The 12,944-nt window shown below is 43.1% G+C and overlaps 1 protein-coding gene and 1 non-coding gene across 2 annotated transcripts in view; both read right to left on the minus strand.

Annotated features, from left to right (window-relative positions):
* The window catches only part of COL17A1 (collagen type XVII alpha 1 chain), a 51,848-nt gene extending 41,815 nt beyond the window's left edge, over nucleotides 1–10,033 (minus strand). Inside the window, exons 1-5 of the mRNA XM_019459353.2 lie at nucleotides 9,794–10,033; nucleotides 4,930–4,992; nucleotides 2,775–2,819; nucleotides 1,278–1,382; nucleotides 145–276 (exon numbers count right to left, since the gene is read on the minus strand). Of these exons, the coding sequence (XP_019314898.2) occupies nucleotides 145–276; nucleotides 1,278–1,382; nucleotides 2,775–2,819; nucleotides 4,930–4,981 (334 nt within the window). The 5' untranslated portion in view covers nucleotides 4,982–4,992; nucleotides 9,794–10,033. The remainder of the gene's footprint in view (nucleotides 1–144; nucleotides 277–1,277; nucleotides 1,383–2,774; nucleotides 2,820–4,929; nucleotides 4,993–9,793) is intronic.
* Nucleotides 10,034–12,211: 2,178 nt separating this feature from the next.
* LOC128772548 (U6 spliceosomal RNA) lies at nucleotides 12,212–12,315 on the minus strand. The gene has a single exon (XR_008416729.1). It is a non-coding gene; the product is annotated as a U6 spliceosomal RNA (small nuclear RNA).
* Nucleotides 12,316–12,944: the final 629 nt, after the last annotated feature.

A 12,944-nucleotide genomic window follows, 5' to 3' on the forward strand; every position in this document is an offset into this window, starting at 1 on the left:
TCTCTGCCCCTCCCCCATTCATGCTCTGTCTCTCTCTGTCCCAAAAATAAATAAACGTTAAAAAAAAAATTAAAAAAAAAAAAAGATGAGCGAAGTTATCTGGGGAAGAGAGCAGCGCTCTTGTAAAATCTGTGGGACCAATACCTTCGTATGTTCCGTGGCGGGTGATGTGAGTCTTCCTCTCAAACGTGGAGCCTGGTGAATTGGGCAGAGTGGAGGCAGGGGAGTGAGCCCTCCTGTAACTGGAGGTGGAGGCATTGCCCCGTGTGCTTCCACCTGCAAGCGGGGGAAAAGCGTAAAGTCTCCCAGGGCTCCAGTAGACCTGCATGTGGTCACACTAAGTACACTCAGGCTGCTCAAAATAAAAAAGGGCCCCGTGGAAGGCCAGAGGACTTCTGGAGAACATTGCTGGAAGGGTTCACCTTGGCATTCCAATGGCCACTCAGAAATGGGAGATGGAATCATGGCTGCTGCCCTTCCCCAGCTGACCATGGCAGGAAGGCAGGGGGCCCCTCTGTGGATGTGGTTACACATGGCAGCTGAGAGGCTTTGGCAGGATTTTTCTTGAGACGTGGCACTTCATTGTAGCTCACTACTGGATGGACCAGAGTATAACTGGACATGGGAGTGTTCCTTGAAAGCAAACAGCGACCACTCCTCTTGGTCAACCCAATGTTTTGTGTGTTTTGGGTCTTCTTTTTCAGTGTCAGTCCAAGACTTTTTAAATGGCTTCAGGGGTTAATGTGTGCTTGTGTTTTATTTGGTTTGGTTTTGCCTTGCTTTGTTTTGTTTCAGTTTGAAAGCTACCCTGAAAGAGTCTTTCACTGGGAACAATAGGCCTGTGTTGGATGCTTGCCCAGTGGAAACTCCGTGTGGGATTGTATGTCACTAGATTCCCTAACAGAGTAATCCAGTCCTAAATTTCTTTTGTTGTTGTTGTTAATTGAAATTATAAACCCTCATGCGTGCACACCCTTCCCTAAAAGAAATGGCTTAAAGAGAGTGATTCAGTGGGGAAAGAGCTACCTCCCTATGAAGCATTCTCGATTACTGTTATTTATACTGGGAACTTAATGAAAATGGATCCCACTGTAAGTAGGCTTCGAATGTGGCCGATTTGAAAGTGTCACAGTGGCTGGGACATGTGTCAGTTACATAGTAATTTTGGGCATTTGGAATGGATGACAAGCAGTTGTGACCCTTCCTCTCCTTGTAGGACTCCCTCTCTCCCTGTCCATCTGTTCTCCCCCCAACCCCATTCACCCCCAGGCACTTACTTGAGTTTATGTAGCCACTGCTGCCATGTGTCAGGCTGTGTTTCTCCAGACGGCTCCCTCCACTAAGAGAGCCTGTTTTAGCATAGCCGTTGCTGGTTCCCCCTTCTGCAGAAACAAGAAGCAGGTGACAATTTATGGGTGGAGTCAGGCCAGGGGATCCCCTCCTCCTCTGCTTGCAGAGATCACCCCTGGCTTATCGCCCATGACCCTCTGGTCCCTTTGCAAGTGCAAGTTGCCATACTGTCATTTTTGATAGAAATATTGAGAACAAATATTCCACCCAATTTAAAAGCAAAGTCTTCTGGGCAGAGCATAGCAAGTTGCTCATTAGAAAATTTAAATATTAGAAAAGGCAGTTGAGTGAGGAAAAGTTCTGCGAGGCCAGGGCATGGGTTGGGCTGGCGTTTTTGAAATTGCCTGGTCAGTGCCACAGACATGCCAGCCACTAGACTCGCTGAAAGGGTGAGTGACAGCTCTGTGTTGCTGGTGTTCCATGTGGCAGCCCATGGTGCTCTGACCTCTTGTTCCCACCCTCTGTGAGCGAGGCTCCCTGGGGAGCAGGGGTAGCTTTAGGGCTGCGTCTCCATTATAGAATCCACTAAACCTGAAGACCTCCTCAGGAAAAAAAGTGGATTCAGAGGCCTGACTGGTGGTTCCCTCCTCCCACCCTGTGCTCAGGCTGGATAAGGTTTCTGCCAGGAGTGTCCAGATCAGGTCAATCTAAAAAGAGAGTAGACTTGTAGTTCTCAGGGGAGAGGGGAGAGGGGCAGGAGAATGGGGAGTGACTGCTTATGGTCATGAAGTTTCCTTTTGGGGTGATGGAATCTTTTAAAATTAGATTGTTGCAATGCCTGCACAACTCTGTAAACATACTGAGAACATTAATAAAAGGAAAGGTCACTAAAGTGAATTGATGCTAAGGGGAGGCTGAAGGGGAAGCCATGCCACTTAATGTCAATTTCAGGAAGCACCTGTCAATTGCAGACCCAGCTGAAGAATCCTCAGAGGGAAAGTATCCTCAATTACAGGCCCCAACAGGAAAAGATATAGGTTGCATGCCTGCAGGAAATCTCCGCCTGCAACTCAGCCAATAAGAAGCCATCCATCACCCTGAACTCTTGCTTTTCTCCAACTACTTTAAAACAACACCTCCCAGCTTCTTCCTTCTCCATAAAATAGTCTTCCTTTCCTTTGTTTGTTGCTCTTGCTTGTGGTTCTGCCTTAGTTTGTTCCAGTTTGCAATTTCCCAAATAAACCTGCTTTGCTGGTAAAATGACTGGCAGTTTTATTTTTAACATTAACAGTACTAACAACCATTGAATTATATACTTCAAACTGGTGTGTTTGGTGATTCGTAAATTAATGTCAATATAGCTGTTAAAAAAGAGATTTCAGATCTTTTGGATTTGCTCAGCTGAAGAGTACATAGAGAAAAGGTTACATGTGGAGTCCTTCATACATGCCTTACTGAGAAGGAAGCTCTTGGTAGTCACTTACTTGGTGGTAAGGATGTAAGTCTTGTAGTTACTGTTTCCGTAATAACTAGAAAAAGACAATAAAAAGATAAGATCTTATATAACACACTGAACTCCCTGTATGAGGTCTAACATCTCTCATAGGCTCAGCATCTTAAATTAGGTTCAACATAGATTTTTGTATACTTGTGCTTTAAGGTATGTGATCTGACCCACTGTCTGTGAAAATATGTGCAATAACAATGGGGTTTAATTTACCTGGAAAATAAGTTAAATCCTTTTGGAACCAAAAGTAGTTACCTGATGGTTTGAGGGATGACGTACTTACCTTGACGTCTATGGCTCTCATTTAACAATTAGATCCAGTCCAGGCCTGGATTCACCTTTGAAGGAGGACCAGGGCCTCAAATCACTCTGAAGTGTGCCAAGTCACACTCTGTCTGCACTACCTTTTCCATATGGTCACCCCATGCGGCTGGGGCCAACACATTATCCTGGCTGATTTCACTGTGAAGCGGATAATTATTTTATACTTCTTTATCAACTGGGGGTGTCCCAAGGACATAATTCATTCCCAAATCATCAGGGCCATTCCTGAGAGTAAGGAGGTGTATGTAGGAAGGCGGGGGTCAGTAAGTCACACTTGGTGCTGGGTGAAATTGGGGATAGATGAACATCAAAGTCAGACTTGAAGAACCAGTCCCTTTGCCTCCCCAAATTGAGTTTCTCTAGACTCCAAGTCATGGTGAGTCTATGGAGGTAACAAAAGCTTCCAGTATGCTTTTTGTTTGTTTTTTGTTTTTTGAGAGAAGAGATAGAGAGTGAGCAGGGAGAGAGGCAGACAGAAAGTCCCAAGCAGGCTCCATGGTGTCAGCACAGAGCTAGCACCGAACTCAGGAGACCATGACCCCATCAGAAACCAGGAGTCAGATGCTCAAGCCACCCAGGCGCCCCACCTTCCAATATGTCTTAAACACCAGTTAGAAGACCTGTTGCCTTTCTGAATCTCTCTCTCCCCTGCAGCAACATGGGGAGGTGGGTGGATTCCTAGAACCAAAGTGGGGCCAATGTTGTTCTCTGACAGTGACCATCACTGCCTCCTCCCTCTGTGTGGGATATAAAGGAGTACCGATATAGCTGAGATCACGGGTCTTTAACAGCACACTTCTGGGGTGCGTGTGTGTGTGTGACGTGTGCGCACATGCCCGGGTATATGTGTGTGTGCATGGTGTACATGTGTGTGTGCATGTTGGAAGAGGTGGTGAAAGGGGAAAAGGTGGAATTTCCTTTGTGCCACTTTAGGCTCTCCTGCTGGCTACTGCTCCATCCCACACCAGTTTTGCTGCCCCAACCCCCTTCCTTCTTCACACTGTATTTTCCTAACTGATTTCTTGTCCTAGCAGGAACCACATTCCATGCATAACAGGAAATGGTTTTTTAGACTAAAATGGCAGCTTGATTTGAATAATAGTCCTTGAGCTTTCACTAGACCTCTCACTGTGTGGACCTTTGGGATTATTGGACACATAAAAATAAATTATTTCTTAACCTAAAGTTCCAAGTCTGTGAAGCCAGAATATTTTCATTAGAGATATATGAAAGTCACAGGATAAATGAAAGAGTTAGAACTGTTTAGGGGACAGTTTAAATGTCTCTGAATTTATCATTTGGGCAGTTTCACAAAAGAAATGTGTCTGTTTTCAATTTCACTGTCGACTGCAACTGTGACACTGGTGTTACTCTAACTCTGTCCCTGCAGTAACTGGGATGTTATTCTTTTGGATTCCTGCTGCCCTGTATTCTAAATAAAGAAATGGTTAAACAACTTATGACAAATTCATTCAACAGAATATTATACAGCTACGGAAAATGCTAATTTTGAAAACTGTACATCAAAATGGTAATTTTCATTTTTGAAGAAAAAGCAGAACACGGTTTGATTATAAGTAGGTTAAAATAAAAATCAACAAAAGCCATCTTATGGGAAGGAATAAAGTCTACTTAGGAAACATTTTAAATGATACATTGAAAAAAAAAGCAAAAAAAAAAAACCCCAAAGAAAACTAAAAATAAATAATTTAGAAGTGATATAGAAGTTGTGATGGAATTAGGAATGAATTATTTACTCTTTCCAATTTTTTTATTACTTTCATAAGGATAATATATTGTTCTCTTACTTCTTTCAGTGACTTCGGTGCCATCGCGCTTGTTTTTCTTGGTTACATCCATACCATAGCCACCTACAGAAAAGCCAGAAACCACGATCAGCCATGACTCTGACCATCACTCTTAGGAAGGATAGGTCCCTACTATGCAAGCTGAGAACCAAAAACACTTGATCACTAGAATTCAAGGCATAATTCTTTCATGTACATATTGTTTACAAGTCATTTCCACTTCTTGATTCAGTTCTAAGAAGCAATAATTTAATAGTTCCACTTTGGATTCTATTCTTTTGTGTGGAAAGCTTATTTTTCAGGATCTCATTGACCAGGCTGCCCCCTGATGAGCATTAAAGGGATTACATGGAAGATGTGGTGTCCTGACCTTTGACTATAAAACCTCCATTTTTTGCCAAAGTAACAAACAGCTGAAGGATATCTGTCAGGGCACTTGCTGCTTTTAACAAACTCATTTTGATGTATCCCATAATTTTCAGTGTTCTATTGGAATTCTATGACTATAAGACATTCATGCTTCATTATTCACAGTTTAGATGGGAGAATGATGTTGGAAGGATTGAAATTAGGGGGAAAATCATTGTGTCGTTGGTACTTGTATGGAACTTAGTACTTTTCACAGTATGAAATTTTCCCTTTGTAACAAGCTAGCCCATGATGCTTATTTGCAGACATGAGTAGGAAAAATATATGAAGAAAATGTGTAAAATCTACAGAAGTACATAGGAAAAGACATATCTGTGTGTTATCTATGTTGCCCCTTCACTCACTGCTTCTGGAAGGGAAAATCATTGAGATCTTGTCCACTGTGTCCTGAAACATAGATGGGCTGAGGCCACTTGACAGCAAGAAGCTGGGTGGGGGTTCAGGTTTAAACACACAGGAGACACAACAGGGTTCACCACCCACCTGGGTTCTCGTTGCTGTGCTTCTCAGTCCCATGTTCTGGGAGGACGTGAAGTCTGGCTTTTCCTGTGGTTCTCTCTCCTCCCCCTAACCTTCCCTTCCTCTTTTGGATGCAGTTCAAATTGGATTCTAGAATTCTGGGCAAGCCACTCTGCCCAGGATTCCCCTTGCTCGAAGATTTCTCCTTTCAGTCTTTTTTACCTGCCCAGTGATTGTAGGGTCAACTTATCCATTAGGCATAGAAGGCACAGTGCCCAATCCTGTCATACTTTTAGGCACCTACAAAAGTGTTTCAATTTCTTTTTAAAAATCAGAAGAGAAATGAACACAATCCAACCTGGTTCATATTCTTTCAATGCAGTTATAAAATATAACTTTTAAGATGTTTTGTTTTGTTTTGTTTTTAATGGATGAAGGGGTCCACAAAAGAACAAGCATCTAGGGCCCATGAACGTCAGAATGCAGGCCTGGGTGACTTCCCCACTGAAAACCAAGACCACAGGAAGGAGACAAGCTAGCTGCTCAGCTATCCTGTGGAATGAACCAAGATCAGCACAGGTAGCCTCAGGGCCTGGGTGAATGTGCCAACTTCTTGCTCACTGGAGTTTCTTAAACAGAGCTCTAGGCAAAGAATGAGGCATCATGGAAAAATTCCTGGCTGGATCTGAGAAGCCACAGAAAGTCTTTGCAGGTATGTTTCCTAGAGCCAAAAAGGAGGGGCTCCATAAATAATTTCACAAGGGAGACCAGCGTCATTAGAAGGCCAAACCTGGCCTATGTCTGTGTCTGCCTTCTGGCTATAACTTATATGACTATTGTCATGCAAACATACATGTAACCATACATTGTCTTTGAAATCTTTTGTTTAAGCAGTAATTGCCTTTGGTACCTCTGAAGCCTGCTCCACCTTTTTTTTCTTTTTTTGATTGGTCATTACCTGTGGACCAGGAGACATTTTGGAGATTAAACATTCAAATGGACCTGGCTGCCAGTAGAGAGCCACTGAGGGGGACACCTGAATTGGTATGAAATGTTATCCTGAAAGGAAGTGTTTATAACAATCCAGGGAAGCTTTTACTTCCTGCAAGTTATTGCTTATTTTAATCTGTTAAAGCAAGCTGCTGTCAGCAGCTATACATATGGGTTTGGCTGGGTTTATTTTACTTGCAGCCATCAAGGCAGACTGATGATAGCTCCAAGTGATCAGGGTCTCGGTGTCCAGGCAGCAACCCCAAGGAGTGTTTTGTTGTTCTTTCTGTAACCAGGAAAATAACCCACTTTCCTAGGCACACTCATCTTGTTCTTAAGTTCCAAAGATGGAGCCTTGAGATGTGCTGCAAAATGTAAAGGGTTCCTCAGCTCCCGAAAAGCACAAGGACATCACCTGCTAAGAAATCGGATACCCTCCTCCAGGGCCTGGGGGATCCTTACTAGAAGGTACTCTGGGAAAAAATGTGCCCAAGGTGGGTGCAGGTGGATGGACCCCTGCCTCTTGGCCTGAAGCCCCTCAGATGGCTGTGTCCCATGGCCATACAGAATGATTTCTTAGGCCTGGAATACAGAGGATGGAGTTCTGATGACTGTCTCAAAATCTGAGACAGACTTTGAGCTGGCTCCCAGACTGATAGTCTGAAGTGGCAGGGATGTGCTAGGAGACAGATTCCTTTACACCAAAAACTTAAGATGAAATTTTTTTAAGTGATTTATCAAATGGAAAGCAATGGGTCGAGGCACAAACCTTGACTGGGATGGTCCCATGGGATCTACAGCATTCCCAAAGGACTTCCTTTTCAAACATTTTCAGTGCAGATAGTTTTAAGAGGTGCAACACTGGGGAAAGGAGACTGGCAGGCCTGGGCATGTGCGGAGGCTGCCTCTTCTGGGCGTGCTCACCCACTGTGCTTTTCTCCAAAACACTACTTAATGGAAGCACTGTCAAGTCACATAATTTTTAACTCCTTAATTTTAACTTCTTTGATGTTTGGGCCATTTCATTAGAATCAAGGAAGGGCAGATCACTAGGTTCTCAATTCCAAAACTATGCTAATTTCCATCCATAGTTCTAAGGGGCTGCTTTGTGATTATTTCATAGTTAATGATCTTTTGAAGATGTTTCTTTTTTCTACTTTTTTGAATTTTCTTTTCTTTCCACTTCATTTAAATGTCACATTCACCTAAAACTATTCCCAGGATGACGTGGAGAAAGACCCGCACACACAAGGACAAACTGCTATCAGGGGTAGTAAACTATCACACTGACCTTATTCTAATGACCCATGAGACCCTTGGTCTTTAGTAAGGAAGGGAATGGAGAAGCTAAGTGTTCTTATTTTAGGAATTAATCTTTCTATAGTCTGCTAAGGAATCGCAAGTAATTTTTACAGCTTCTATTACTCCATTCTCTGTACACTTCAAATTTTAAAACAAAGCAACAAAATGGTCCAAATGTGAGAAAACCATCCACTAGCTATGATCTGTTAGCACAGAAGGAGCGAGCAGTGTGACGGCCAGGAAAACCAATGTCCTAGGGTTGATGATCTCAGCGGTTTTTATCTCTGCAACATCTCGGCAATGGGTGTGCCACCTTTGCTACATTTGGCATCCTTGATTTTTATCACTTGAGGTTGGGGGATTTGGGGCACCAGCTTTGTGATCATGCCTCTTGGTTACAGCCACATTTCGTTAAGTCCGGAGACCGTTAACAATAGCAGAAAAGCCCCAAACCACGTAGACATAGACTCCTTTTGGCCAGACCTAATCTAAGAATGGGGTTAGTTCTTAGGTGGGATCAGTTTCATGAATCGGAGTTTCCATCCAAGATTGAAGCAAGACTCTTTAACTGCCCCCCATGTAAACTCTGATCGGATTTGTGTGGGTGTTTGAAGGGGCTCAGAGTACAGCTGGACACTCTGATTCTCTGAGGGGCATACATCAGGGGCCGGATGTCCTCTCTAGTCTAGTTCTGACTTAGATCTGTGACTTAACTCCAAGAGAGAGCAGATAGGGGTGAGAATAAACAATTTTGCTTTTCAAATGGCTATCTTTTAAAAATCGCACTATATTTTATGGATATTAGCAAATTCAACTATTTGCTACTCAAAGTGATGTGCCAGAGGCTTTGCCTATCCTTCAGAAAGCAAAGTGGCAATTTGTCTTTGAGAAGTTAGTGCAGTCCAGTGAGATACTGAAGTTGGTAAATTCTCACACCAAAATGATTTAGGGGTGGGGACAAATTAACCAGTAAAAGTGTGTGCACAGACAAAATTTTCTCTCTCTCTTTTTTTTCTTGTTCTAAGTTTGACACCAGGAAATTCCTGGATTAATCATATCATTTCAGATATTACACTTTACTTTAGATTAGCGGCAGTAGTATTTTGAAAGTGTGGTAAACAACAATGTCCATCCATACTTTCGAGTTTAATCGGAACCTGCCAGCACAGAGGTCCCCTGGCAGCCCCTCACCTCTCAGAGCTGAGGGGCTGCTTTGAGAAGCTCCCACTTACCGACTCTTTAACTTCCCCCTCTGAGCTGTTGTCTGCTGTTGAGGGAAGAGAAGGAAACAGAGGTAGCAGGAGAGTGAGAGGCTGAGATTGAAGGAATTACCAACTCTGTCATAATCTAAATGAAACAACTCAACACAAGCCATTTGCAATACTGAAAATACCAAAAAAAGAAAAACAAACTGGCCACTAGAGTCCAAGTTATCTAAATTGGCCTTTCTCTCCTTCCCGCTGATGAATCTTTCTTCTCGTTCCTTTGAAAGACCTGCCCCGAGCAGAGCAGAACGCAGAAACCAAAGTAACCATTTGTGATCAATTAATCACTTCAAGCACAACACTTGAACCTTAACAACTCACTCTTATTTTCTCCCAACAAATACTTGAGTTCTAAACAGCCAATGTCAAACCAAAGTCCCAGAAGAAGGGAGAAAGGGCAGATACCTCCTGTTACTTACCTCCTTTGAGATTTGGAAGGAACTGGAAACAACTTTGAATCAACCCCTCTCTCTCTTTCTCCTCCTGGTGTTTTCTCCAAGATGTTTGCAGGCCCCACTTTTTTTATCCAGACCCAGCTCAGGTGTGTTAGAGCTGAGTGATCTTTCAAAAATGTTCACTTCTCCTGCTCTACCCCTTGTTCCTTTCAATTCTTTGCTCCCTAACAAGTCCTGACAAAGGTGTGTCGGGGTTTACAGTGACTCCACCCTTCCAATTATCTGACACTTGCTGCATTTAAAAAAGATCTGCCTCCAGGAACCAAACTTCACAGGAGGCAGAAAGTTTCTCCTACAGGGGTAGGCCCATTAACCATTTATGGGTCCATGGGGAAAAGGGAACAAAGGTAAAGGAAATGCCCTTTATTACTTCTCCTTATCTTCCATAGCCAGAGAACTGCCACAATTTGGTTTTCCCTTTCCTCTCTGCCACAGAATAGTAAAAATCCCAAAATGCATGACTCATGGTGTGGCCAAGCTTCTGGGGGGCCTGTGGTCAACGGGCCCGAGCCCGGAAAACCTATGAAGTTGGCATGGTTTATATTCAAGACCTGTTTCTCCTGTAGATGCCTCTGCCCTCTTCCCTGCATTCTGACCCAAGCAGGGTCAAGCCCACCTGGAGGAAATGGGCCAACTCATTCAGAATAAGATGTTAGTGAATGCAAATATGGCACAGTTGGTGGCATAGGGATTCATTTTTTTTTTTTTTAAAGGGGCAGCCAGGTAGAGTGGTGTTTACTCCAAAGAGTGACATATTAGTGACAGGACTTTAGGCATTTAGCTACTAAATAATGGATAGATACTGTTGAGGATGGTGAAGGACCTTCTTGCCACTCAAATCAGGCAAACAGTCTCCAGATACCCAAAGACAAGGGTGGATGCCTAGAAACTCTGTGGCCTCAGCTACGTTCCATGGACCCATTAGACTTCCCTAAAGGGTCAATTTATACCAATCTATATACTTCTCTTGAAAGCCTGCTGAGCATCTGGCTTTTCAGGACCCCTAAAGACTAACTTGAGATTCTTGGTATTGGTAATATGGGAGGTCTGAACCTGGGACTCGCTTAGGTGGTATTCCCAGTCCTGAGGAGAGCCGTAGGATTCCTGGAGTATAGCACTAATGCATGTCTGTGCCCTGCCACTGTGGGCACTCACACCACTAGAAGGGTAGCAGGCCACCGAGTACCACCTGCAGCCATCTCATTCCTAAGCTCCCAATATTCTGTGCTGGAATAACCCATTTCAGAATCCTTTCAATGACCTAGAATGTGACACTACTGGGTTCTTGTATCTGGGATGTTCCTACTTACCCCAAATAAATACTTACTCAACGTGTCTGCCCTGGATCTCATGGGAAAAGAGCACTGGAGAATCTGGAAGATGGAGAGCTTTCAGCATAAAATTGACATAAGCCTGCATCATTCATTCATTTATTCATTAATTCATGAGTTAAACGAAAACATGTTGGCTCCTGCTTAGAGCCAGACATTATTTGTTGAGAGTTCAGTGGTGAAATGTAGACATATTCTCTGTCCTTATGGAGTTCACAGTCTGGTGGAACAAGATAGGTCTTAAACAACATATTACTCTACTAAGTCTGCCGGAACAAAATTCTAGTGGCTTACACAACAGAGATTCATTCTCTCACAGTTCTGGAGGCTGGAAGTCCAAGACCAGATGTGGGCAGCTTGGGTTTCTCCTGAGGTGTCTCCCTTGGCTTGCAGAGGGCTGTCTTCCTGCTGTGTTCTCACTTGGCCTTTCTGTGTGTGTGTGTGTGTGTGTGTGTGTGTGTGTGTGTGCACGCGCGCTCAGCATCCCAGCTGTCTCTCTCTTGCTACATATCCTAATCTCCTCTTACAGGGACACCAGTCAGATTGGATTAAAGCCCATCCTAACAGCCTCATATTAACTACTTCATTAAAAGCCATATCTCCAGGGGTGCCTGGGTGGCTCATTCGATTAAGCTTCTGACTCTTGATTTCAGCTCAGGTCATGATCTGAAGGTTTGTGGAATCGAGCCCTGCATCAGGCTCTACATTGACAGCGCAAAGCCTGCTTGGGATTCTCTGTCTCTGTCTCTCTGCCCTTCCCCTACTCATGCTTACTTGCTCGCTATTTTTCTCCCTCTCTCAAAAATAAATAAACATTAAAAAAAAAGCCATATCTACAGATTGTGGTCACATTATAAAGTAAGGGGGGTTAAATTTCACCATCTAAATTTGGGGGTGGGAGACACAATTTTTTTTTTATTTTATATATAAAATTTTATTGCTTAAAAAAAATCAAGTACTGCCAATTAGCATCATATCCATTCATACGTTATTTAAAACAGATGGAAAATTTTGTGGATTTTTTTTAACGATAGAGTATACCATAAAAAAAAAAAATATGGAACGCTTCACGAATTTGCGTGTCATCCTTGCGCAGGGGCCATGCTAATCTCTGTATCGTTCCAATTTTAGTATATGTGCTGCCGAAGCGAGCACGGGAGACACAATTTATAACAGATGGTGTGCGTACCCCAAACAATTCAGCGCAAATAAAGAAAGAATTCTGGATACTACCAGAGAAGAGAAGAGGAGAGATCATTCAGAGGAGAGGTGGAAGGACAAGTCCTGCTCAGAAGGTAACATTCAGACTGACAGAGGAAGGTTAAACAGAGGTCATACAGGTGAAAGGAGGGATTGAGAATGTTCTAGAATCTAGACAGGGAAGAAAATATTTGAGAAGGCTATGAAGTAGAAGAAGCATGATGAATTTGAGGAAAAGTGATGCCAATCTATTTAACTGTACCAAATGAAGGTAGGGTGGCAGTGGGAGTGAAGCTACAGGGAGAACAGGGCCTCATTAGTCAGGGGAGGGAGGTGTTTTAAGGTACATGGAAAATGTTCTTAAATGGACATCAGGAAGCAACTCTACACTGGTACTGTATCAGTATTTGGATTATTAAGAAAGAAGAGAGACTGGAATTAGTGTTTTCTAAGGTCTATTGTGTGCCAGATATTTTACATATGGTATTTTATTTAATCCCTATAGAAACTCTAAGAGTTGCTCTCATTTTATAGCCGAGAAAAGTGAAACTCAGGGAGGTCGAATAATGAGGCCAAAGATTTTA

This window comes from Panthera pardus, unplaced genomic scaffold, assembly GCF_024362965.1.
Source record: "Panthera pardus isolate Hobbes unplaced genomic scaffold, ASM2436296v1 HiC_scaffold_22, whole genome shotgun sequence".
Lineage (NCBI taxonomy): Eukaryota > Metazoa > Chordata > Mammalia > Carnivora > Felidae > Panthera > Panthera pardus.